We start from the raw sequence: 21,215 nt of genomic DNA on the forward strand, positions 1-21,215 counted from the left end.
ATGGATGATACAAAGTGCAGAATATAGTTCTCAGCATTGCAGCCCATTGTCATACATCAATTCTTTAGACAATGTCTGATGACCACAATGGGGTCAAGGTGAATCGAGCTGTACTCTAGCTTATGGAAGGACCTTTTTGCCCATTTACACTAATCCCATGTCTGCACGTTGGGATTCTATCTTTCGATGCTTTACCTGCTTAAATGTTTGTCTAGGTGCCCCTTAAATGTGGAAACTGTATCTGATTCCACCACTTTCTCTGGCTGTGCATTCCAGATAACAGACATCTTCTGTGCAAACAATTTTTCCTCAGATCCCCTTTAAAACTCCGACCTCTTATCTTAAAAAAATGCCTTTTTGTTTTTGACTTCCCTAAATTGGAAAAAAGATTTTGACTATCTACCTGATTTAAGTCTCTTGTAATCTTATATGCTTTCATCGGGTCACCTCTGCTCCAGGACAAACAAACCCAGCCTATCTAATCTCTCCCAATAACTAAAGTCCTCCATTCCAACTATCCAATCCAACTAGTGGCACTCTCTGCAGTGCAATCACATCCTTCTTGTACTGCATGTAAGTGCAGTCTAACCAACGGTTCGTGAAGTTGCAACATAACATCCCAACTATACTATCCTTTGACAAAAAATGTACATCTGCTGGAGGAACTCAAGAGTTTCAATAGTGTTAACTTATCATAAGTACCAGATATGATCCAGAACAACAAAAGCCTAATTTGTAGCAGTTTTACAGGCACATTAGACACAACAACAACTAATAAATTATCAGTTAATCTAGGTAAATTGGACGACGATAGTGCTAAAATACGAAGTATGGAGAGCAACCATTGCAGTGCAAAATCCGAGTGGTTTGGTGCTGAGGTGGGTCCAAGTATGTCCTTTGTAAATATTCCTCTAACTCTTCCTTTGAAGCTTTGACCTTTCCACTGTTTTCCTGACTAAACATTCTTTTAACAAATTTAAATGGATCCCTATAAAACGCTGACCTGACTCGCTGCTCCTTCTCTCTCTTCCTCCAAAGGTGTTCTGCCCTCCTTAATATTGTTAACCGATTTCTTAACTCTTCTTGCAAAACATTAATTCCCTCTCTCTCATCAACTGTAGACTTCCTCCACTGCTTTCTCAACGGTCTCCTCTCCTTCACTAATCTCTTGATTTCTCTCTCGTCTAGGTCTAACCACCTGTCGAGCCTGCACCTTCTTTTTCTCAATAACACCGTACATGTCTGCACCATATTGATAAATTAACTGTCCCATCTTATCTAACTTGTTTTCCACTGTCCCTTTCAGACTCTCTAGCGCCTTTACCAAATCTATATTAACAGTTTCCCATTCCTTCCTTTCACTTGCCCTCGGCCATTTAACTCTAGGTTGGAGCCCACTGTTCTTCTCCCTGACTGACAGATTAACCTCGCCACCACCTATATCCCCCTCTACGGCGCTTGTTCCCTCAGCATCAGTAACAGGGGTAATGATATCCTGCAAACCGTGGTTTTCTACCTGTCGCTGGACATCACTCGACTGACTTGACTGACTTCTCAAGAAGTGCTGCTCAATGCGATTTCCCTGCACTCCCTCTAACAAGCACTTCTTATTTCCTTGATGTATTCTGAGGCCCTTTTTATGTGCTGACTTTCTGCTTACAATTTACTGTAATTTTGGGCTTGGATCCCAATGTGTCTCAGTTCAGAAACACCCCTTTATGCCCTACCATTTACTGCTTTGGTTCTACCCATATTTGACTTCCCTAAATGCATCACTAGTCAGGATTAAATACCATCTGCCCATGCTCAACCCAAATTTCTAGTAAATCTTGGGGTTTTATTTATTTTTATTTACTAATGTTCTCTATAAATTCAAACATTACTGAAGCCAATAATTAAATAGAAAGACGAACACCGTGTCTTTTAATCACATTAACCAGTGAAATTATAAAAGGAAGAGAAGATCTCATAATGTTTGAGATTACAATATTTATGAAAGAAAATATTCAGATTATAAATATTTTTAACGGTGAAAATGTGTTCAAGCTACATGAGGGAACTAATCCGCTTTGTATACATTACTGTAGTTTGTATATTTTTCTAGCAGTGATGTAACATCATGCACATTAGAAAACCTAGTTCCTTTTTTGTTGACTTTTGATTTTATTTTCTTAAAAGCCAACAACTGTTGATATAGTTTATAATTACTGATTACACATGGACATTTTTGAGATTTTCTTTAAATCAAACTCCTCTGAAAGTAAATCTGGAGAAACAATTTCTGCCATCTGCTTTCCTCATTTACCGCGTCTTGTACTTACGAGACTGCCAGAATATGTTGACATGTATCTCGTCGCAATAGCAATGCTGCTCAGCATTTACTGTCACTCCAGAAAACTTCAGTTCCACATCAAATCTTCGGAGAGACCATACCTGTCTACTGGAATGCCTGTTTTCATCTAATTGAGATTGCCGTCATCCCTGATGGCAAAACCTACACTGGAAGTTAATCATGTTTGTAGCATTCAATACCTTGATCCCAGCATATTTGATGACATGATTCCGGTATCTCCAATAGAGTTGGATTGTTAGAGATTGAATGAGCCTTCAGTATTTGACCATGTTGGGTGAAGAGCTTGACTAACAGATAAGACATACTGTAATAGGCAGATTTTCTAAGTCCTTACATGCACAGCCATCTTATCATGTCAAATAGATTCGGATTCAGATTCAGATTCAGATTCAAACTTTATTGTCATTGTGCAGTGTACAGTACAGAGACAAATGCAGTTAGCATCTCTCCAGAAGAGCGAACATAGAATATGAGCAATAAATATATATACGTACATACAGTCGTAGTAGTGCAATTGTTTCTGGGGGAAGGAGTGTCCGGGGGGGGGGGGAGGGGGGGGTGACTGGCAATCACCGACGTACAGAGTTAAGTAATGTAACAGCCGCAGGGAAGAAGCTATTCCTGGACCTGCTGGTCCGGCAACGGAGAGACCTGTAGCGCCTCCCGGATGGTGGGAGGATAAACAGACTGTGGCTGGGGTGAGAGCCCATATAGATATAGGAAAGTCACAAATGTTCAATCTACAAATTTCATTTTGCAAGATGGAATTATGTTGCAAGAAGTATTTGTAGAATGAGTTGGAATGGGAGATTATGAATGATATAGTTTAGTGTAAAGATACAGCGTGGCAATAGCCCCTTCTGCCCACCGAGTCAACGCCAACCAACAATCACCTGTACCTTAGTTCAGTGTTATCCCACTTTGCTATCTTATACACTGGGGGCAATCTATAGAAGTCAATAAACCTACAAACCTGCACATCTTTGGAACGTGGGAGAAAACCGAAGCTCCCGGAGAAAAACCACACGGTCACCGGGGGAACGTATAAACTCCATACAGACAACACCTGTAGTCCAGATTGGTTCTATGCCACCCTAGATTGAAAATTGCCAGGTAGAAGAATGTGTAGATTGGCAGATTTGCAGCTGGAAACTAAGAGAAGGATAAGAGACTTTAGAGATACAGGACTTTAGAGATACAGTGCAGAAACACCGAGCCGGCTCCGACCAACAATCTCCCTGTACAGTAGCACTATCCCACACACACTAGGGACAATTTACAATTTTACCGAAGCTAATTAACCTACAAACCTGTACATCTTTGGAGTGCGGGAGAAAACTGGAGCACTTGGTGAAAACCCACGCGGTCACAGGGAGAACGTACAAACTCCGTACAGACAGCACCTGTAGTCAGTATCAAACACCGGTCTCTGGCGCTGTAAGTAGCAATGTTACAAAATTTTGAGATTTTAAAAATCAAGTCTGCAATTTATCCCATCAGATAAAGCATAAAAATAAGTTTAATTTGACACCTAATTCACTTTCATATCTCAAGTATTTAAAAAGTTATGGCCATTTTCATACTGGGAAATGAGCATCTTGTTCCCTATTGATTTTCTATGGACATAACAAAAAAGCTGTGATCGTGAACAGTCAAAAGCCCATAACTTTCTTAAAAATTAAGAGAACTGAATGAAATTTTCAGTTATCATAGATTGAAGCATTCTGAAACAAATATAAAATAATCTTACTTGGATGACCTGAAATTAAAGCATATAATTAGTTAGTTACCTAATTGTAGCTAATTTCAGACTTCAATTACTAGATCTAAACATCTATCCATTTCTTAATAAATGATTAACATTTTTAAATAGCCTAAATGTCCAAATAATATTCACAAATAATTCACAATAAAACATGATTTTTAAATCTCATTTACATTAATTTATAGACCAAATGGAAGGAATTTAGCGTTCAATTGCTGTAAATTAAAGTCCATTTAAATCAGCTTTCCAGTGGGTCCCTGTGGAACGCGCTGGTTTAGAACGTTCACATTGCGGTAGATTTGTGCCCCCAAATGCCCAGAAAAATACTGCGGGATATAATGGGCCCAAAATGAGCTACTCGCAATATTAAACTTTGTATAAAGGGATCTTTAGAAGCCCTTTTTAATGTAAAAATATACAGCCTACCTTCAATTGACTGCTTTATGAGACCCTGCGGTTGCTGGTGTTCGCGGGTTTAGAGATTGATTTTTAAACTACTATAACTATTATACGAGGCCTTTAAAACTAATAATAGCTTTTGCGACGGGGTCTTCCAGCGATTTTTCGTTAATAATTAACTAGGCTGAACATCTTCGATTTGAACAGCCTAGAGAAAATCGCGTTTTAAACCCGCCCCCTCTAAACGGCGCCAAAATTGCGCACACGCACTGGGGCAGATTCTCAGCGACGCTTCAGGTAGGCTTTGCAACATACCTACTGTAAGGCAGCAATTCGACCGCTGCACCAATGTGTCACCCCCATCGCCAAATTTGATAATCATCAAAAAATGTTTATTCCTATACTTAAACAAGACAGCCTAATTTTAATGCATCTTATAAACACATAGAAAGTATTAAAAAAAACCTAACATTAGGTAAATTTCTTCTTTTGATGTGCAGCATCCTTTAAGAGAAAATCTTAGCCCAGTCTTTTCTGATTTGATTTTAAAAAAGAGTAACTTCTTCCAAGTACATCCTAAGAACTAGCTACAGTTTTAAATAAAAAGCTTAAAAGCCCCGAAGCTCTGGAGTATGCTATGATATGGTATGGATTTATTATTGTCACGTGTACTGTCTAGTGCTGCTGTCTAGTTAAATCATACTGTACATGTGTACAATCGAGCTATACACAAGGACAACTGGTATTGTAAAGTGAAAATACCAGAGTGCAAAACATTGTGCTACAGTATTATATCATTAGAGCTATGAGGAAAGTGCAAATAAAAAAAAGTGCAAGGGCTGCAGTGAGGTAGGTTGGGAGATCAGGTCTACACCCTTAGTTTATGAGAGGACCATTCAGTAGTCTGATAACAGTGGGAGCACAGTGTATTTTCTGCCCAGCAGGAGAAGAGGGAATGACTGGGGCATAAATTGCCCATCCCTGAGGCAGCATGAAGTGTAAATGGAATTGATGATGGCTTTCTTCAGGTTAGTTTAGTGTGGAAACTGGCCCTTCACCACCGAGTCCGCACCAAGCAGCGATCACCTGTGTAGGATATACACTAGGGACAATTTAAAGAAACCAATTAATGTACAAACCTGCACGTCTTTGGAATGTGAGAGGAAACCGGAGTACCCGGAGAAAGCCCACTCATTTACAAGGAGAACATACAAAGTCCATACAGACAGCATCTGTAGTCAGTATTGAACCTGAGTCTCTGGCGCTGTAGGGGAGTACCTCTACCACTGTGCCACTGTGCTATTTCTGTGATGGACTGGGCTAAATCCACAACTCTCTGCAATTTTATTTGCAGTTTGTGGCAGGACTGTTGCCGTAACAAGTTGTGATACATCCCAATAGGATGCTTACTCCTGTGCACCTGTAGTAGTTGGTAAGAGTTATTGGACACATCCTAAACTTCCTTAGTCTTCTGAAAAATTCCTTGGTATGCTTTCTTGACCATTGCTTTAATGTGATTGCTCCAGACATATTGTTGGTGAGTTGGAAGTAGGGTCTCAACACGAAACATCACCTATTCCTTTTCTCCAGAGATGCTGCCTGGCCCGCTGAGTCACTCCAGCTTTTTGTGTCTATCTTCATATTGTTGGTGATATTGAAGCTACCATCTTCAATTCGGCATCATTAATGTTGACTGGAGCGTGTACACCATCTCGTTTCCTGGAGTCAATAACCTGCTCCTTTGTATTGCTGACATTGAGGGAGAGATGGTTGGCTTGACACTATGTTTCTAAGCTCCCTATTTCATTCTGTACTTTGTCTCAACAATACTTGAGATCCAGCCTACTGCAGAATGTAAGTTACAAAAATCCAAGTTAGGCTGTCAGATTCAGCCATTGCTCGATCAGAGACAGAGTAAGGCCTCTATTTGCTTTGGCAGTACATTGACCTCAGAATGGAAAAATGCTGGATGAGTTCCTACATTACACACGGGCTATCCTTGTGAGCAACTTGAGACTGGCACACAATAGAAATGGAATTGAGACTTCCAAACCTGAATAACCGTTGCCAATTTTGTGATGGGTGTGTGATAGCCTGCCAAATCTAACAATCTACGTAAGTCCATAAAATATAACAGATAGAATAATTCATGAAAAACTCTTGGTAAATGATATTGTATTGGCCTCAATTGATGCTTGAAGCATGTAAGACTGTGAAATTTATTTTGAAGAAGGGTCTCGACCCGAAACCTCACCCATTCGTTCTCGCCAGAGTTGCTGCCTGTCCCACTGAGTTACTCCAGAATTTTGTGTCTATCTTCGGTTTAAACCAGCATCTGCAGTTCCTTCCTACACAAATTTATTTGATCGTTTGACTGCGGGAAATACCACCCCAAATTCAACAGTTAACTTTGTTTCAGATCCAGTCATCCAGTGCAAAGTAATTTATCACAGTCAAGCCGAAGTATCAGAAGAGAAAGGACATTGTGCCAATTTATTAATTTAACCTGTGTCTATAGATTCATTTTTTGTTCCAAGATTAACTAGATTCTTCATGTATCCCAAGACTCTCTATACTTTAGCAAGAGTCAAGAGTGTTTTATTGTCATACTAGACCAAGTGGGACCCGTTGGATACCTGTCACATGGGAGGCCTGGTCCCCCAATGCAACCCGTTCCCCTTTCTCCAACACAACCCATTCTCCCAGCGCAATATTCCAGCACTCACCCACAGCCGGGCGGGACCACTCTCCATGCAGCGGAGGGCCGGCCGAACGTGGCTTCCGCTAGGGGAAGCCCACCCACCCGCGTGACAGACGATCGGGTGGGGTAGACGGAGAGGAGGTCGTCCCACATGACGGCCAGAGATCGCCAGGTGGGATCGGGATCACTAGCGAGGAAAAGGCGTTGCGATTCCCCCAAGTCCCTGCGATCGACAGAGGAATCGCAGGTCTCCATAGACGACCTATTGCAGAGGGAGTAATGGCTGCCCGGGCCACCTTCCCATCATGCTGCCCCGTACACTCACCCACGCCCGCACGGTGATAATGACCGCCGCCATGTTCTAGAACTTCAAGGAGCCCAGCGGAGTGCGCAGCACGACCTGAGCAGTGGTTTTAAAACGCTAAGTGACAAATTTATAGAAGTGAAAGTTAAGAACCCAAGAAGTACAGAAGACATAACAGGGTGATGTCACTCGCAAGCAGTCAGGCCCATTGTGACGTCATCAGCGAGACCATCTCGTTTATTTTCTAAGTTATTTGAGATTTGTGAACATTTTCATAAATAACTCGAGGAATAATGCATAAGATTTTCAGATAAGGCGATTTTTGACATTTATGGCGTAAATCTCTATCGGAATATGTAAAAATTTCACCGTTAGTGCGTCATGTTTTTGAGGAGATGTGAAACTCACACAAGCATCACACAAATAAATACACATTCAAGATCAGTTTTATAAGTATAGAGATAGAAAGATGTCTCAGTTAGAACAATGAAATTCTTACTTACAGCAACACAACAGAATTTGTAAACATAGTACACTGTAAACAATATAATAAATGAGAAAAAAAAGTTCAGTGTGTATATATACACACACGCATACGTACACATAAAAAACAAACAAATAATAATAGTGCAATAATAGTCTATATAGTTCAGTGCTTTTTTTAGGTTGTAGTGTTTAGTAGCTTAATGTCTGTAGGGAAGAGTTTCTTCCTCAACCTGGATGTTACAGTTTTCAGGCTCCTCTACCTTAGCACATGAAACTTTGCAGTTAGAATAGGTTTTAGGTAGAAGTTCCTGCTAATTATTGGAATTTCTAGCTTTGATAATCAAAAAATGAATGCACTAGGGGGAGAAATTACTAAAGTGCTTAACTCTTACTGCATTTTGGCTTCTAATTTGCTTTTCAAGTCCTCAAACAGTCAGAGGAGCATTGATTAGAATGTCATTAGTCATGGATAATATTTCAGGACCTATCACTTTACAATCTTTCACTCTCTATGACATTGTTTCAGGATCTAAAGCCGCTTACATCAATCGCACAAAAGAACTGGAGAGATGTTTGTCTCTCACTATGGCGACCTCATTCCGCCCTGTTTGTGTACTGATACATTATCAGTGTCTAATGTTTCTGAATATCATCAAAGTGGGTTGTGGACATTGCCACACCAATTTTAAACTTAACACTGGCATTAGGTCTGTGAAATGTTACACTTAATTGACGGTCAAAGCATTTTACAGATTTTACCTGCTAGTTTTTTTTTTAAATGATGTGTTGTGTGGCTCATTGAAGCAAATAGAGGGAATGTATAATTAACATGAAGAAATCTCTTGTCAAAAACTCAACATTAGAACATGTCAAACAGAGGATTATTTGGACAATTAAATGTTTAACATTTTTTAAATGTTTGATGTTGTGAAAGTACAAAGTTACTCGACACTTTGAAGCATTGATGAATTCAAAATTGTTGTGGATTTTAAATGTGCCTATATATTAATCCTTCAATTTTTTAAAGCATTTCTCTGGTTTGCAAAATATATAAATACAGCAGTAACAAGTACAGTGCTGGGAGATTGTTGAGATTGTGTAACACCAAACTAATTTTGGAATCTGATTTGGCAATTATAAGTTATTTTGCAAGAATAAAATGTTGTTAATATTAAAGCATTATAATTCACATCTCTTTCTCAAAACTGATCAGAGCATCTAAGAGTAACCATTCAGAACTTAATTTAAATGTGTGCATATCTATAGTTAAACTGTGAGCTTCCAACCTATAGCTCTGCACTCCAATTAGTTCCAACTCAGTGTGAAACGGCAGCATTTTCCCATTGGATAGTTTCTAAGAGTGATATATTGATGGGGATATTTTATGAGGTCACTTGTTTGGCTCAACCAGTGAATTCATTTCAACCATCTTTAATTGACTGATAGCTGCAGTAATGGAAGATTAGTGAAAGCATGCCGTAATGTTTTTTTAAATGGCCCTTTTTCATTTTATATATTGTCTTATTACCGGAGGATTATATTCTTAGTTACTTCTTGAGACTAAATCGCACAGCGGGAAGGATATGGCCACTGCTTTTCCTTTATCCGATGTACGGTGAAAAATTTAGCATTGTTTTAATGTGTCGGAAGGAACTGCAGATGCTGGTTTAAACCGAAGATAGTCACAAAAAGCTAGAGCAACTCAGCGGGACGGGCAGCATTCCTGGAGAGAAGGAATGGGTGATGTTTCGGGTAGAGACCCTTCTTCAGACTAGTTTGGGAAAAAGGGGGGGGGTTCCATTCCTTCTCTCCAGAAATGCTGCCTGTCCTGCTGAGTTACTGCAGCTTTTTGAGTCTAGCATTGTTGTAATTTTGTTTCACCTCAATTTTGTGAATTTTACCTGATACGTTTGCTAATATATTACAAATTATTCCAGTTTTAAATCCCACAATAGAAAAAGTTAAATAAAACTGATTTTTAATCAACTTAGTGTAATTTATTTTCAAATACAGCAGTAATAACTAATAATAATTCCTTTTCATTAACAAACAGGAGGATGGCAATTTATCCAACCTGCTTTGAAATTCAGATCCATAAATTTAAAAGGTTGATCCATGTTGATCAATATATGTTGGTCCAATGTACCACTAAGCAGGGCTGCCAACATTGGGTGAGAGTTGGGAGTGAGAAATTGCGAGAGACCAAGCCCGAGGGAGTATAGCGACCGGGGGGAGGGGGGGGGGGGAGGAGAGTGTCCCCCTCCCATTGGTACGGAACATTTGCATTTTTCAGCTTGAAATTGTGCAATATGGTGCATACTGTAGCGAGTCTTTTAATTTACACTTGAATGCAATATATATGCTTTAAATTGGATTGGAGCCTTTTTGAAAGGGGGGAGGCTGTGCGATCACTGATCACTGGCCTTGGGGGTACCCGGTGAGGGAGTGGAGCAATCGAGTGGGGAGAGGGTGTGGAAGAAGGGTGTCCTCCCTCCCAGGGTAGGAACTTTTTGAAATTTGATGTATTAAAATCATGTTTTAGTGCACTGTAGAAGTATGATTTCAATGTTTTTTGTATGATGTAATTTTAAGAGGTAACTTTTTAAGGGGTAACTTTATCCACACAAAGGGTAATGGGTGTATGGAACAAGCTGCCAGAGGAGGTAGTTGAGGCAGGGACCATCACAACATTTAAGAAAAAGTTAGACTGATACATGGATAGGACAGGTTTGGAGGTATGGACCAAAAGCAGGTGGCGTAGCTGGGACATGTTGACGGGGAAGTTGCACCGAAGGGCCTGTTTTCACACTGTATCACTCTATGACTACATTATACCTCCACCATGCATGAATGCTTCAAAATCAAGTGATCAAGGTTTATTGCCATATACTCAAGCATAGAAACATAGAAAATAGGTGCAGGAATAGGCCATCGGCCCTTCGAGCCAGCACTGCCATTCAATATGATCATGGCTATTCATCTAAAATCAGTACCTCTTTCCTGTTTTTTCCCCATATCCCTTGATGTCATTAGCCCCAAGAACTAAATGTAACTCTCTCTTGAAAACATCCAGTGAATTGGCCTGCACTGCATTCTGTGGCAGAGAATTCCACAGATTCACAACTCTCTGCGTGAAGAAAGTTTGTTTTCATCTCAGTCCTAACTGGCCCCCCCTTTATTCTTAAACTGTGACCCATGGTTCTGAACGCCCCCAACATCGGGAACATTTTTCCTGCAGTTACAGTAAGTGAAAATCTAGCAGGATGCTTTCACCAACCACCCCCATTTGAAGTCCACTATCTTCCACCGTATCTACCCAGTGCTTGGTACTTACTTCCAGCAGCCACTGGTTGTCCTCCAGGATGCACCGAGCCGCAGCCTGATCCATGCCGGTCACCTGGGCGAATTCGGCACAGAGACTCTCACGGCAGCGGCGCAACGCTTCGACGCCTCCGACGGCCCGGGACTCTTGCACTGAGGCTGCTCCATGGCCGGAACTGCAGTGAGCGACTCGCCAGCCCGGAAAACACTCTCCAGCCCCGCTCCCCGTCCGCATCTGTCCCCGCCGCTGCTTCCGCTTCCAACACCCGCTGCCCATGCAGTTGATATGAGTTTTGAAATTTTCGTTGATCACAGAATTTCTCACCAGAGCGAGAGAAATTTATGATCAGCGTGAGAATTTGGTGAAATGCGTGATTCTCACGCTCAATGCATGGGAGTTGGCAGCCCTGCCTCTCTATCCACCTCTCCCTCGCCCCCCCTCTCTCTGTCCCCCTCTCTCTCTCCTCTCTCACTCCCCTCTCTCTCCACCTCTCTTTCTCTCCCCTCTCTCTCTCCCTCCCACCTCACTCTCATCCCTCTCTCTCTCCCATCTCTCTCCCCCACTCTCTCCCCTCCACCTCTCTCTCTCCCCCTCCCCCCTCTCTCTCTCCCCTGTCTCACCCCTCTCACTCTCTCCACTTCCCTCTCTCTCCTCTCTCTCCCTCTCTATCTTTCCCCCCTCTCTTCCCCCCCGTCTCTCTCTTCTCCCATCTCTCTCTCTCCTTCTCTCTCTCCTCTCTCTCTCTCTTCCCCCCTCTCCTCCCAATCCCCCCTCACTCTCCCCCCTCTCTCGTCCCCTCGTCTCCTCTCTCCTCCCCCCCTCTCTTTCCCCTAACTCTCTCCCCCCCTCTCTCTCTCGCCCCTCTCTTTCTTCTCTCTCCTCCCCTTCTTCTCTCTCTCTCCCGTCTCTTCTCCCCTCCTCTCCCTCTCTACCCCCATCCCCTCTCTCTCTGTCTCTCCTCTCACCTCTCTCATCTTCCCCCCCCTCGGTCTCCCCCAACTCTCTCTCCCTCTCATCACCGATCTCTCTCCCCACACCTCCCTCTCCCCCCTTGGCTCTCTCTCCCCTCTCTCTTTCTCCTCTGTCTACCTCCTCTTTCTCTTTCCCCCCCCATCTCTCTCTTTCCCCCTCTCTCCCTCTCTCTTTTGCCACCCATCTCTCTTCCCCCTCTCTCTCCCATTCTATCCTACCCTCTCCTCCCTCTCCACCCCCTCTCTCTTCCCTCTTTCTTCCCTCTCACTCCTCTCTCTCTTCCCTCTCTCTCTTCCCCCCCTCCGACCTCACTCTCCCCCCTCTCTCTCCCCCCCTCTCCCTCTTCTCTCTCTCCATTCACGCCTCCTCTGTCTCTCCCCTCTCTCTCCTCTCACACCCTCTCTCTCCCCCCACTGTCTCCTGTCTCCTTCCCCTCTCTCTCTCTCCACCTCCCTTTGAGAGTCTGTCCCTTCGACACAGAGACTCTCGCGGCAGCGGCGCAACGCTTCCGACGGCTCCGTGTCCCGGGACACTCGCACTGTCCGGAGCTGCTCCATGGCCAGAGCTGCAGCGAGCGACTCGCAGCGCCGCAAACGCTCGACAGCGCCGCAAACACATTGCCAGTCCCGGCTCCCCGCATCTGTTCCCGCCACTGGTTCTGCTCCCATCCCTCCCGCAGCCCCTGCTCTCCAACACCCGCGGACCATGCAGTTTACCCGAGTTTTGACATTTTCGTTGATCACAAAATTTCTCACCACTGAGCGTGAGAAATTTCTGATGAGCGTGAGGGCGTGAGAGTTTGCTTGAGGGCGTGAGTCTCACGCTCAAAGCGTGAGAGTTGGCAGCCCTGCACTCAGTGACATATTGATAAGCTGTTTATTTGATGTTACATATTAAATGACGAGGATATCAACATAGGGTCATAATATACTGTCTTCTACAAATCCACCGACAACCTAAATTGATTCAATGGAAGGGAAGAACTGCAGATGCCAGATTAAATCGAAGAGAGACGCAAAAGGCAGGAGTAACTCAGTGGGACAGGCAACAAGATGCTGCCTGTCCTGCTGAGTTACTCCAGCATTCTGTGTCTATCTTTGATTCAATGGAAGGCAGTTTCCAAATGCTTTATTTGTTATTATGGTGTGAAAATGGTTGCATTTCTATATAATGTAGTGAGTTTCAATGAAACAAATGTTATTAAATCATGGGATTGAAGTGTTTGTCTCACTGAGCTTCATGGAGGGGATCTTTGGATTAAAATGAATTTATTATCTTGCAAACAAAACAATCGATGGTGAGCAAATCGTTCCAGCTAAATGATCAGGAATCACCAGAAAGTGTAATGGTATTTCTACTTGTTAGGATAGCTGTAAATTTGTGACAGATATGTTTGTAGGTATGTAAGCATTTTTGAAAGGGTCAGAAACTGCAGTTAAGGTAAGAAAACCTCAAACACTGTCAGTAATCTCAAGGGGATTTGCTCTTACATTTATTCACTTTTTGTTTAGGTCAGAGGTCATGAAGTTTCAATTCCTTCAAGCAAATCCGTCAGATGCGAGGTCTCCTCATGCATTATACGAATGGAAGGGGTGTTTACCCGTGCATCAGGAACGCAGATCACTGACAGGCGATACAGAAGCATCAACTTATAATGGTAAGAATATTTAGAGGATTAGAAAATCTACAATGTGTTATTTGATGCAGATGGACCTTTATTTCTTCTCATTTATTTGCCACGTTTACATAATTTACTTCATTTCGATTTACTATTTCATTTCCAATTTAGGTCTTTCATTTGCTATTTTATTAGGACCATTTATGATGGAGGTTCTGATTGTTATCAACATACTGTAGAAGTCTAACATCCTACTGGTTAGGTCTAGAATTAAAACCACACTCAACAGTCTACATGTTGTCGTCTAACATGTCACATCACCTGGAGAGAACCATAGGCAGGTTGGATATAAAATGTGTAGGAAGGAAAATGCAGATGCTGGTTTACATCGAAAATAGACACAAAATGCTGGAGTAACAGCGGGACAGGCAGCATCTCTGGAGAGAAGGAATGGGTGACGTTTCCAGTCGAGACCCTTCTTCAGACTCAGCCTCAGCATTATGGATTATAAAATGTTAGGCGAGTTTATAACCTCACAGTTGTTCTGTCCTCATTTAACTTTCCAAATTCCATCACTTCACACTTATCTGAATTCCATCTGACATCGATTTGTCTATTTGCCTAGTTGATCTAAGCCCTGTTGTAACCTTAAACGCCCATCTGCATTGTCCACCACATCACTAGTTTTAGTGTCATCTGCCAACTTTCTAATCATGTCACCTACATTCTCATCCAAATTGTTAATATGTGTGATAAAAAACAGGGAATCCAACACCAATTCCTGCAACACACCATTGTCACAGGCTTACAATCTGAAAACGACTCCTTCTTGGTGGGTCTTTAGTCAGAGGGTGGTAAATCTGTGGAATTCTTTGCCACAGAAGGCTGTGGAGGCCAAGTCAGTGGATATTTTTAAGGCAGAGATAGATAGATTCTTGATTAGTACAGATGTCGGATGTTATGGGAAGAAGGCAGGAGAATGGGGTTAGGAGGGAGAGATAGATCAGCCATGGTGGAGTAGACTTGATGGGCCGAATGGCTACTCCTATTCCTTATGACCTTATGAGCCTCTGATTCCTATCACCAAGTCACAATTCCAAATTCACCAAATTCACTACAATTCCAAACTAAGCACAAACAGTTGCTTCAGTATCTATATTACTAAAAGTCTGATCTTGATCACTTCCTGTTCTTCAGTATATTGATTTTAGAAAAAACGCTGCCACTTACGACTGTGATTTTTGGCCATCTTACTCAGTGTCCCCCTCCGCTACGCAGGACAAGAGGATTTTTCCCATTGATTAAAAATTAAAGAGTTAGTGTTTAAAAAATGTTGAGAATCTCTCTCCTGAAGGCCACACCCCTTCCGGAGGGACTATAAAACCCGGAAGTGTTGAGTGCCTCAGTCAATCTCTGCAAGATGGGGGAGCGAGAGGGTCACGTCTCTCAGTCTGAGCTGTGAATAACACTGAGCACATGTCTACTAAACTTTGAGTGCCCTTAATGTGGTTTGAAAATGTAGTTTGAAAATGCCTCAGTGTTTTTTGCTTTGAAAATGCCTCGGTGTTGCCTTTGCTTTGAAACTGACTCATTGGAAAGTGGTTGGTATTCCCTCTGCTTTGAAAGTGCCTCATTGGAAAGTGGTTGGTGTTGCCTCCTATATAATTAAAAGTCTAATCTTGACCGCTTCCTGTTTGCGCTGTATGTTGATTTTAGAAAAAATGCTACCACGTATGGCTGTGATTTTTGGCCATCTTACCCAGAGTCCCCCACCGCTCATCAGGTGCCGAGGTCCCATCGATGAAAAATTAAAGAGTTATTAGTGTTTAAAAAATGTTGAGATTCTCCTGTCAATCACGCCATGAAGGCCACACCCCTTCCTGTGGGTTGGGGGAGGTACTATAAAACCTGGAAATGTGGGCGTGGCTCAGTCTCTGCAAGATGGGGAAGGGAGAGGTCACAACTCTGTGTTTAGTGGCCTTGCACGCTGCTTGAAGTGGCATGAAACTGCACTTGAATTTGGTGGCCTTGCACCCTGTTTGAAATGGAATTTCAAGGAATAGCCGTGTCAACTACTAGCCCACCAGCCGTGAGTGAGTGAGTTGCCAGCACAACAGGCTTGAGTGTCTGAGCCGCCTGCCCAAAAATCCATTCGGCCACAATGTCCATACTAGCCCTCTAGAAACCAGTCCCTTCAGCCCACAATGCCCATACTAGCCCTCCAGAAAGCCCCCACTCCCCTGCCCACCAATATTGGAATTGGTGGAGAGGCGGAATATTGCACTGGGGGACCAGCCCTCCCATGTGAACATGGGACCCAACGGGTCCCACTTAGTCTAGTAAAATATATAACCTTATATAACCTTATAATTGTACATGATAACTCGCATGTCAGGAATAAAAAGGTGTAAGATATATCAGTGAGTCAATATTTCTTATATTCTGACTAAAGGTTTGCAAAGGAACGCCAAAGGTCAAACTGTGTGATAGACAATTTTTTATCTAATTGGCTAGCTTACTCTGTGTCCCATGTCTCACCTTCCAAACCAGACTACCAGGCAAACAAAATCTTTTCTAAGCTCATTCACAGTCAACTTTAGAAACCACTTGCAATAGTGCAAACAAAAGCCAAATCAAATGCAAATCAGAAATGCATATGGAGTAGATTATAACAAATAAACATTTGTACAACAGTTTGTGATTTTTTTTGCTGCAGAAACACAGGCATTATACCATACATGAAATGGATCTCATAATATTTTTATTTCTTAAACAAGATAAAATTCAAAGGCATGTGCAAACTATGTTCAATATAAATGTTATTAATGAAGAGTACCAGATTCTACTATATTTATTACTCAACTGCAAAATGCAGTTTGTTTAATTATATTTTGTTTAAAGCTTTGCTGAATATTCAATCCATTTTGACCTTTGGCATTCCTGTGCAAACTATACAGAATATAAGGAATATTTGCTCACTGATATTTCTTGCATAATTTCATTCTTGTCATGCGAGTTATCATGTACAATTATCAGGATATCCTATTGTATTTTATACTGGAGTAACTGTTGATTAGTTTGTGCTAAGCTTGGAATTGTGGTGAATTAAAGCTCGTAACTTTATATGTCAAAACATCAAAGACAAGAGACTTTGGGAACATTTTGAAAATTTTCAATTTGCAAGTACTTATAAATAGTTAATATTTTTATACATATTTATTTTTTAAAGATAACCATCTCAACTTTTCCATAGAAATGAACAGTGGGATCACACTGAAGTGTTGTTACAGTTTTGCAAGTTTAAATGATGTTAAATATTTGCTTCTGTGCATCAACTAGTTGAAGAGCAGCTGTTTCGCTCGGTAGAAGGACAAGCTGCCTCAGACGAGGAGGATGAGAAGTGGACTGAAGATCAGAAGACCCAGGTGAAAGAATTGAAGAAACTTTTGAACCGTCTCTGTTGCTGTGGAAATGGGTGAGCAGAACTGCTGAACCTAACCATAGAACTTTAGGTATCTCACTGCAACCCAATGCAAAAATCTAACTGAAGGGTCATACATACATCCCTCTCTCTAATGAATGCTCCCATTTCGCCCCAGTCCCATAGATTAAGGAATTTGAAAACGTTCTTAATTCTATCAGAGAGAATATAGGTTTAATTTTTGAAACGAGTATTAAATTGGCATGTTCATTGCTGATGCAATACGTGGTAAACAGGGATAAAACTGCTATCTTCTCAAGTCTCTCCTCATAGCAAAACTCTTCATCCCGGGCAACATCCCCTGCACCCTGCCCTGCATTATTATATAGTTTCTGTAGTGTGGTGACCAGAACTGTACTCCGACTGCGGTCAGACCAATGTGGAGTGCAACCCGGATAATTGTAAAAAATGGGTTCACCAATTTCCTTCAAAGTAGGAAAGCTGCCACACTTATAATAATAATAATACATTTTATTTATGGGCGCCTTTCAAGAGTCTCAAGGACACCTTACAAAAATTTAGCAAGTAGAGGAAAAACATGTAAGCGGAATGAAATAAATAGTAGAGACATGACTAGTACACAAATTAAAGACAGAATTCAATTCAAAACACAATATGAGGCAATTCAAGCACAGATGAAAAGGGAGGGGGACGTGGGGCTAAGAATAGGCAGAGGTGAAGAGATGGGTCTTGAGGCGGGACTGGAAGATGGTGAGGGACACAGAATTGCGGATCAGTTGGGGGGAGGGAGTTCCAGAGCCTGGGAGCTGCCCTGGAGAAGGCTCTGTCCCCATAAACTGCGGAGGTTGGACTTGTGGATGGAGAGGACACTGGCTGATGTGGATCTGAGGGACCGTGAGGGTTGGTAGGGGGAGAGGAGGTCAGTGAGATATGGGGGGGCCAGATGGTGGAGGGCTTTGTAGGTGAGGACCAGGATTTTGTAGGTGATCCGGTGGGAGATGGGAAGCCAGTGAAGTTGTTTGAGGACTGGAGTGATGTGATGCCAGGATTTGGTGTGGGTGATGAGTCGGTCGGCTGCGTTCTGGACCAGTTGGAGTCGGTTGATGTAGGTGGAGCTGATGCCAAGGAGAAGTGAGTTGCAGTAGTCCAGTCGGGAGGAGATGAAGGCATGGATGAGTCTTTCAGTAGCGGGAGGTGTGAGAGAGGGTCTGATTTTGGCGATGTTGCGGAGGTGAAAGAAGGAGGTTTTAATGACATGGCGGATGTGAGGCTCAAGGGAGAGGGTGGAATCAAAGATCACGCCAAGGTTGCGGGCCTGGGGAGATGGGGAGACAGTGGTGCCGTCGATGGTGAGCCCCTCTTTGTAACTCCACAGCAACTCCACCAATAGTAACCCCCTTAACTATCCTGAAATGAGTAAGCAAATCTCATTTGGAAATCAACACAATAGAGTACTATTTCCTAGTAGAGCACTGTGGATCAAACTCAATTAAATTTCTCTAATTTTAGACTAATAACTTCTCCATCACAGATAAATCACTAATAACTTCTCCATCACAGATAAATCACTAATAACATCTTCATCACCATCAGGACTTTCATATGAAGAAAGACTGGATAGACTTGGCTTGTACTTGCTAGAATTTAGAAGATTGAGGGGGGATCTTATAGAAACTTACAAAATTCTTAAGGGTTTGGACAGGCTAGATGCAGGAAGATTGTTCCCGATGTTGGGGAAGTCCAGAACTAGGGGTCACAGTTTAAGGATAAGGGGGAAATCTTTTAGGACTGAGATGAGAAAAACAATTTTCACACAGAGAGTGGTGAATCTCTGGAATTCTCTGCCACAGAAGATAGTTGAGGCCAGTTCATTGGCTATATTTAAGAGGGAGTTCGATGTGGCCCTTGTGGCTAAAGGGATCAGGGGGTATGGAGAGAAGGCAGGTACAGGATACTGAGTTGGATGATTAGCCATGATCATACTGAATGGCGGTGCAGGCTCGAAGGACCGAATGGCCTGCTCCTGCACCTATTTTCTATGTTTCTATGTTTCTAATATGAATTATGTACTTGCATATCAGGAGAGGTTGAGCAACGTTTAAGAAACAGTGGGACAGGTACATGGATAGGACAGGTTTAGTGGGATATGGACCAAACGCAGGCAGGTGAGACTAGTGTAGCTGGGACATGTTGGCCAGTGTGGGCAAGTTGGGCCGAAGGGCCTGTTTCCCCGCTGTATCACTCTATGACTCTATTGAGGTGTCATGCATAAATAAAAGAAGGCTGGATTATTACTACAGCATGTGCAATGCACATTTTCAAACTTTCAATGTTCAAATTTTCATATTGAACAATATGTCTGCTTCACCAGTAATTCTGCGCAATTTGCAAAGAAATAACAATGAATACCAATCAGCCTCACTGTACTGTTGACAGCAAGTCATGAAATTTTTAACCAAAGTGCTTTCTACAAAAAATTGTACACATCTATTGCACTCTCAGACCCTTGACAGTCCCTTGTTACATGTTATGTTTTCACAGCTGTGATGATAAAACTGTAAGGAAGCTACTGTCAGAGTTTGGGAACATACAGTGCGACGAGAGCAACAATGCGATTTGGGAACTGGTTGAGAAAGTGGCAAAATTAAAGGAGCAACTGGAGTTAAAGGAATATGAAACCCAACAAATGGAGACCGACATTGATCAGGTGAGATATCGCAACGTCCCGCTGCATTTCTTTGTCAGCAAATGTACATTTATGACAAAAATATTCAAGGGGTTCTGCGTTTGTTAAAAATCGGCTTTCAACTAACTTTTGATATAATGATTTTTGAATCAGTTCAAACCTTTCATTCTCATTAAGCAAAATATCGCGCATGCTGGAAATTGAAATGAAATCAAGTCAGACAGCACCCTGTGGAAAGAGGAGGAGTGCTGGTGTTTCCAATTAATGATCTTTCATCAGAAGAAAGAACAGTTTAAGTTGCAGAGAAGGTGGAAGGGCGAGATGAGGGGAATTGGAGGCTGAAAGGAACTATGGGAATATCTGATAGTGTGTAGTCCAAGGGGAAACAGATTGACATAAATAGAGTCATAGAATGATACAGTGTGGGAACAGGCCCTTGGGCCCAACTTGCCAACATCAGCCAACATGTCCCAGCTACACTAGTCCCACCTGCCTGCGCTTGGTCCATATCCCTCCAAACCTGTATATGGTTATACTTTCAACTGATAGAGGGTGGTGAAGGGTTGTTAATCATAACTAATCCTTCTGAAAGAAGGAAAATAGTTAATCCATCTGAAAATAGTTAATCAGCATTTTCCATTTTAATTCCCTTGGTTTCATACTTGCCTGCCATAGAAGGAATACAATTTGGAATAGCACTCTTATTAGAAAGAGGACAAATTTTACTTGGTATACCTTTGCAAGGGGATTGAAATTCTATCCATTCTTGTGAACAAAACACGGATAATCTCCTTGATAGTAAAAGTAACTGCAGAACCCTGCATGAGGTTTACAACCATGTTATTGCACATGTGTACTACTTCCTGGAGAACTCAGAACATGACTCTCTGTATAACGTTACAGAGGAGTCAGGTACAAATCTGTCTGAACATCACCATCCAGTTTTAGTTCAAAATTAATAATACTTTACCTCAGGCATGGAGCAGCGATTATTTCAAGTGGTTATATTAATAGATCCACATCCTCCTTGGAGTAGATTCCTTTTAAAATTCCAATGTAATGCTGAAAGCCTTACTCAGTATTGGGTGATGTTCATAAAATATTAATGTCACAAAGCCAACTTTGAGAGATCATACATTTCCATAATTGATGTGAACGAATGTACCT

General features: G+C 42.1%; 1 protein-coding gene across 2 annotated transcripts in view; it reads left to right on the forward strand.

The window, feature by feature from the left end:
* Positions 1-21,215, forward strand: part of efcc1 (EF-hand and coiled-coil domain containing 1) — a 99,334-nt gene that overhangs the window by 56,299 nt on the left and 21,820 nt on the right. For both annotated transcript variants that reach the window (XM_033037218.1, XM_033037219.1), the window contains exons 2-4: positions 13,814-13,959; positions 17,260-17,395; positions 19,904-20,069. In XM_033037218.1, the coding sequence (XP_032893109.1) occupies positions 13,814-13,959; positions 17,260-17,395; positions 19,904-20,069 (448 nt within the window). The remainder of the gene's footprint in view (positions 1-13,813; positions 13,960-17,259; positions 17,396-19,903; positions 20,070-21,215) is intronic.

The sequence above is a fragment of the Amblyraja radiata genome, chromosome 18, assembly GCF_010909765.2.
Source record: "Amblyraja radiata isolate CabotCenter1 chromosome 18, sAmbRad1.1.pri, whole genome shotgun sequence".
Lineage (NCBI taxonomy): Eukaryota > Metazoa > Chordata > Chondrichthyes > Rajiformes > Rajidae > Amblyraja > Amblyraja radiata.